Source organism: Asparagus officinalis, chromosome 4 (assembly GCF_001876935.1).
Source record: "Asparagus officinalis chromosome 4, Aspof.V1, whole genome shotgun sequence".
NCBI lineage: Eukaryota > Viridiplantae > Streptophyta > Magnoliopsida > Asparagales > Asparagaceae > Asparagus > Asparagus officinalis.
Genome location: NC_033797.1, coordinates 120,795,831 through 120,802,601, shown reverse-complemented (window position 1 = coordinate 120,802,601; position 6,771 = coordinate 120,795,831). Strand labels below are relative to the sequence as shown.

At 37.4% G+C, this 6,771-nt stretch overlaps 1 protein-coding gene across 1 annotated transcript; it reads left to right on the top strand.

The window, feature by feature from the left end:
- On the top strand, positions 932-6,172 carry LOC109839228. The gene is made up of 7 exons (XM_020407656.1): positions 932-1,245; positions 2,016-2,633; positions 2,763-3,068; positions 3,203-3,403; positions 3,657-3,903; positions 4,815-5,050; positions 6,145-6,172. The coding sequence occupies exons 1-7, from the start codon at positions 932-934 to the stop codon at positions 6,170-6,172; spliced, it is 1,950 nt and encodes a 649-aa protein (XP_020263245.1).

The window sequence follows — 6,771 nt, the reverse complement described above, 5'->3', positions numbered from 1 at the left end:
CCCCCCCCCCCCCCCTCCTCCAAAAAAAAAAAGTTTTCCATGTTGAGGTAAATATAAGACTAAATAACACTTAAATGCCACAAACCTTCCTGTTTTGTCACATATATGCTATAAAGCTATTTTTCGGTATATAAATATCATAAGTTATTTAAAACCGACATTTGCTATTTTTGATCATGTAAACGTGAAAATTTGTACACCAGCATGTTAATTTTACATATTTCTAAACTTTAATATTTGTTAAATTTATCATTAAATGCATCACGACGTTATTTAAAATAGAATTAAGATAAGTTTTAAAAAGATTTTTTTTAGATTTAATAGCAAATATAACAATAATTAATAGTTTAAAAACTCTAAAAATTAGCATGCAAGTATCATATTCGGGTGAAAACTTTCACATTTCTATGATTGAGTACACTAACGTGCTAAAATTTTAGCAACATATGCTATCTTTCGCCACAAAAAATAGGGAAAAATGTTTCAAGGCCCCAAAAAAAAGATCCGGTTGTGGCCCAGACCCAGCAATTAATTCCCTTAGCATTTAGCCCCATAAAATAGTGAAAATTGTGGCCCAGCCCTAAAAGCCCATTCATATACATGTATTGGGTGTATTTTGACCAACATACCTAAATTACCCTCATCTCTCTCACAGGAGAAAACCGACTGAATGGGTTCCTCCTTTGGCGGCGACCGCTCCCATCGCATTTAAGGCGAAACGACGGAGGAAAGCGGGGGGAAAAAGCGCGCGCTCCCTCCATTACTGTGCTGCTTCATCAGCCTTTATTATAAATCGATCAGTTCTAGCTCTCACTCTCTCATTAATGAAATTAGGGTTTGTTCTTCAACTGTCAACCATGTTTATGCGCCTGAAATCCCCTCAATTATTCCTTACCTCCTCATAACTGTCCTCATAACTCTCAACCACCCAATGGCTGCCGATGACTTGATTTGCATGGTGTCTTTAGGCGAGAATGCCATATTTATGAAGCTAAGGTCGACAGCAAGCTTTTATGAACTGAAATATGGTGTGGCTGAAAGATTGAAAGTACCTGAAGAATCTTTTTCCTTGATATATAAATCTGAGAGGCACCCTAACCTGAGTTTTTCAGTTGAGAACGAAGATGACCTGAAGTGCATGTTGGAGCACAATCGAAAGATTGGTTGTATGGAGATTCATATGCAGGCTGCTGTTAACGTAGAGTGTTTCACGCCAGGGAAGAATCAAAAAGTTATTAGCAAAATGTAAGTAATTAATAAACTCTTTATAACATTGTGCTTAGTGTGATGTAAACACTGTTATCTTTTGGTCAACTTTCAATCACCCCTCTGGGCTTTAAATCCCCTGAATGTAACTGTATAACTGTCGTCATAAATTTGAACAACCCCCAACGGGTTCCAAAGAGTTGATGAGCATGGTGCCGTCAGGCGATAATGCTATATTCTGCATGATTTGAAGTGCACGTTGGAACACAAGTAAATAACTAGAATTGTTCTGATTAAAATGCAAGATGTTGATGCCAAGTAGTGTCCTACTCCTGAGGAAAAAATAGAAAGTTATTACTGATTTGTAAGTAATAGAATAAACTCTGTTTGAAACTGGGATATGTGGGATGTTGAAATTTTGATTTCAGGTTTCGATGCTACTTTGGGGAAAATAGTTGTCATCGCTGATGGGTACATTTTAACCCTTCAGCTTACGGGTTAATTATCTAAGATATATGTTAACTATTATATGAACATGTTAACTCTCATTGGAACATGTTATACTTTTCTTGAACATGTTAACTTTCGTCTGTCTTTGTTAACCATGTCCATTGTCTGTTAAATTCCACTGCTCTATGTTAAGTTTTACTCAAAATGGTTAATTTTACACCCAGTTAGTTAACTTTTGGTGTGCTGTGTTAACCAAGCATATTATTAACTTTCATCATAGTGCTGTTAACTTAAGTTATAAGAAGATTATTTAACATAGTGTGCAGGATATCTCACTGTTTGATTAAATTGTGCAACAGGGATGCCTCTTTGAATGCAGATTATAGTTGTCCTCCTCCAGGAAATGCATCCAATTCAGAGAGAATCCAAACCGATTTTTCGTCTGGTAAGATTGTAATTAGGGCTGATGATATTCTCAATAACACTTCGAGCATTCCTCAATGGTGGCACACAACATTAACTGAAAAGGGGCAACAATTTAAAACCGTAACTGAATTGAGACTAGCTTTGCAATACTATTCCATGGCCAAAAAATTTGAATATGAATTTCTGAAGAATGAACCCAAACGTATACGCATTTGTTGTCGATATAAGGAGACGTATGGATGCCCTTGGATGCTCTTTGCAGCTCCTATTAAAAATGATAAAAGAATGGAAATCAAAAGGTTTGTGAATGAACACAGTTGCGGACAACATTCTAACTTGTCAGGGCAATCACGGGCATCTCGCAAGTTCATAGCAGCCCAATTGCGACCGGTATTAAAGGCACGACCTGAAATCCGCCCAATTGATGTGCAAAAGGACTTCCTCACTCGATTTGGATTGAGACTTGAATACAGTAAGATATGGTGGGGCAAAGAAAGAGCGCAGCAGGATATGTATGGTGATAGCTATGAGGCTTATGATCAATTAAGATGGTAAATATTACAGTTAATTTATAACTTGTGTGCAAATGTTTATCATAGCCGCTTTAATGTTAATATGTTACCCTTATGTTCCAATGTATTATATTTATTTACATGTCCAGAAGCGGCATTGTTGTACATGTATGAGCAAATGGTGAAGCAAACGAATCCAGGAAGCTACATTTGCATTGACCAGAATGAAGGAAGGTTCAGAAGACTGTTTATATGTTATGCTGCTTGCATCCAGGGTTTCTTAAATGGGTGTAGACCCCTTTTATTTTTGGATGGGACCTTTTTGAAAGACAGATATAAAGGCATGCTTTTGAGCGCCATAGCCTACGACGGAGACCAATGGATATTTCCACTTGCGTATTGTATATGTGATCAAGAAAATGTTGATAATTGGAGATGGTTCCTACAAGCCCTGTGGTCCATACTCTATGAAAGGTTGGACCCGTACAATCCCCCCACCAATTGGTAATTATTTCTGATGCCGACAAGGGGATTTGAGAAGCCGTGAGAGAATATTTCCCTGAAGCAATTCACTCACACTGCGTTTTGCATCTAGTTGAAAATTTTAGATCAAAGCTCAAGGATTTGGGAATGAAGGCAAAAGACACACAAGTTTTGGGGAATTTGCTCCAAACTGCTTGCTATAAATACACCATAGCGGAATGCAACGACTACATGAAGGAAATTTATGAGATGGCTCCAGTCGCATATGAGATTGTAATTAATTACTCGCCAAAGCATTGGGCAAATGCCTTCTTCCCTGGCATTAGGTATGCATTCAATCATTATGACGTTTTGCGGTTGATGTTAACTGTTATGCATATATGTGAAGTATCCTTTTTATAGGTTAACCTTTGCTGATATATGTTAACTTTCACTGATATATGTTAACTTTCACCAATATATGTTAACTATGATGTTTTTATGTTAGCCTTTAGCAGTATAGGTTAAGTTTTATGATCACTTGTTAATAAGATAACATATTATATGCCCATCATACTTCCTATATGTTGTCCTTTGCAGATATGACCATGTAACCTCTAATGTCGCAGAATCCTTTAACAGCTGGATACGTGAAGCCCGTTTGTTACGTATCCTGCAAATGGTGGAGAATATCCGAAAACAACTTATGACTCGCATGAACAACAGACGGATAATGGCGTGTAAGTGGACAAGCTATCTTTGTCCTAAAGCTGAGCAGATTGTTAGAGAAAATATGGAAAAAGGGCGCACTTTAGAGATTAGGCAATCTAGAGAGGATATTTTCGAAGTGCAATCACATAGAACCACTCACGTTGATTTGGAGAATAGGACATGCACTTGTCGATCTTGGGACGTAACCCGTACTCCTTGTCTCCATGCTTGTGCAGTCATTATTTATATGAAAAGAGATGTATATCAATATTGTGATTGGTTCATGTCCGTAGAAGCGTTTAAGAAGAGCTACGATGAAATATTATATCCCATACCAGACTATGAGAAGCAGAGTGTGCCCAAGGATGAAATCCAGATTTTGCCACCAATTACCACTAAGAGGAGGGGAAGAAATAGAATAAGACGCATAAACAACAGAACCATATACAAACGGCCCGTCAAATTTTCTCGGTGCAAAGTTGAAGGTCACAATAGAGCAACCTGCAATGAGCCCATCCGTGACTAGTGTGTTTCAGCTTCTAACAACAATACTTTTGTATGAGACATATAGATGGTTTTAAAGTTGTTAAATATATAGCGTTGTACTTTTGTAATACAATACTTTTGTATGAGACATATAGATGGTTTTAAAGTTGTTAAATATATAGCGTTGTACTTTTGTAATCTGTGATAATGCATGTTAGATTCATTTTGTTCATGCTGTTAATAGAAACATGTTATGATGAGAGACATTTTCAGATCTTCACCTATCATGTCAAGGTTTTGAGTTTAAATGGGTGACTTCTCCAACATATTAGTCACTGTTCTAACGGCTAGCAACCAGTCATTTCAAACAGCCATATTCCAACGGCTTGTAAGTTGTTCCTTATGCAATATAAAATGTGCACATAGGAAAGTTATAAGCTTAATAGAAGTTCTAACTTTCCTTTCATTCCCTCTTGAGATTGCGAGATAAAAACGTCAGAGGGTGTTCAGTCATGGGAAGAGGTATGTTGTTTTTGTAACATTCCAACACCCATGAGGCAGTGTAAAAATGGGAGGAACAAGGGTAGATACTTCTGGGGATGTGCAAATTTCCCAAAGAGGCAATGCAAGTTTTTCGCTTGGGCTCACAGTGAAGATGCAATGGTAAGTAGGAATATTCCAGATTGCCCAGAAGTCCCCGTTGAAGATGATATAGCGGTCAAGGCAAAGCAGTTGAAGAAAGCACTGAAGCAAGCAAACCGCGAAGTTGAAAAATGGAAACTTTGTTCATTCTTCCTGTATTGTTTTTGTATTGTTCTAATATCCATCATCTTTGTCATCTCTAACTGAATTTGGTCAAGTATCACGTGTATACGTTAACGTTTACTATAAATGGTTAAGTTTCAGAGCTATATGTTAACTCTAACTGATAGTGGTTAAGTTTTAGAGCTACATGTTAACTATTACGTATAGTGGTTAAGTTTCAGAGCTATATGTTAACTCTAACTGAATTTGGTCAAGTTTTAGAGCTACATGTTAACTATTACTGATAGTGGTTAAGTTTCAGAGCTACGGGTTAACTTTTTATTGAAAGTGGTTAACTTTTAACGCTATATGTTATCTTTCATACTTATATGGCAGCCACCTCAAGTTTTGTGTCGGAACATCAGTGACATATACTATCATCCCTTATAGCCCTGTTATGTATTGCATTTCAAACATTTTAGCAACAAAGATTATGCTGTTAACCAGTTAAACAACCAGTTTCTTACATCTCCTCGTCCAACCTACCCACCAGTTAAATAAAAAGTTTTGATATCACATAACATCTTAACTAGCAACCAGTTACACAACCTTTCTCTAGTTATACATCTAAATTAATATGCCTGTTAGTTTTCTCCCACAACAATCTGCACAATACATAACTTTTCCTGACATCATTCACCCATCCTTTTCTAGCCCATCCACGTAATTTTTTTCTGTTCCCATCCTTCAATTAGGAGTTCAGCTGCAAGCTTGGCACGGATGACGTCAGACTCGTCAGCGGGATTAGTTACCTGACTGGTATCAGTCCCTTGTATTATAGCTGTTATATATAAAGGAACGAAAAGCCCACAATCAAACCTACATCATATACATTGGAAAGATAGTTAGATAGTTATATATAAAGGAACGAAAAGCCCACAATCAAACCTACATCATATACATTGGAAAGATAGTTAGATATTTGATGCTGAATAAAATGAAAATGTTTAAGTGTGTGAAACACTAACGTTCCACGCTGTTGCTCGCAAGGGACGGCTTCATATCAGAATTTCTTCCAAACATTATTGGGATCAAAACCAGCCTTCATGTGATCCATGAAATCAATTACTTTATTTACTGGCTCCAGGTATGCACTGTGGCCTGCAGAGCTGTAATGCTTGCTAACATCCTCGTCCAACCTTACTTCAACAACATGCCAGTGGTCATGCTGCACAAGCGGGATACGGAAAACTGATTTATTTGCGGCGACATGCTTTTGTATGAACGAGGTGTATAAATGTGCGTAATCTGGGTTCACTGCATAAATGCTATGCTGTATTGCCAAGCAAATAATGATAAGCCATTTGTAAACAGGAGTTAAAAAAACATTGGGAGTTTGAAGCTAATGCTTACGCAGAAAAATGCTGACACGACCCCATATTTCATGCCAACAGAACCAATTTCTGGCCTCTCTAGCCATGTGCTGAGCCTATCTACAAGAGCTTCCATGACCTGTTAACAGAAGATGCAAATAAGATTGCATAACATCTCAACACGCAGTAAATCCAAGTATTGCGTAAAAGATTAACATATTGAGAGTAGCATATTGAACTTGCATGGTCATCGATACGCCCGCCACGTAGAAGATAAAGAAGCTCCGTCGAAACAATGCTGCTGTTCAATGTCTTAACAATAATATGTGACCTGAAACATAACAATAAGGTCCAAATGGTAACATAAACCAGGCTATAGGAAACTGGATTTGCAAATATAA

Excerpts from the sequence above, each read along its gene's own strand:
- LOC109839228 (XM_020407656.1), top strand. The coding sequence starts at position 932 with ATGGCTGCCGATGACTTGATTTGCATGGTGTCTTTAGGCGAGAATGCC. Across the intron at positions 1,246-2,015 it reads CAAAAAGTTATTAGCAAAAT|GGATGCCTCTTTGAATGCAG; the intron begins GTAAGTAATTAA and ends ATTGTGCAACAG. Across the intron at positions 2,634-2,762 it reads GCTTATGATCAATTAAGATG|GTATGAGCAAATGGTGAAGC; the intron begins GTAAATATTACA and ends ATTGTTGTACAT.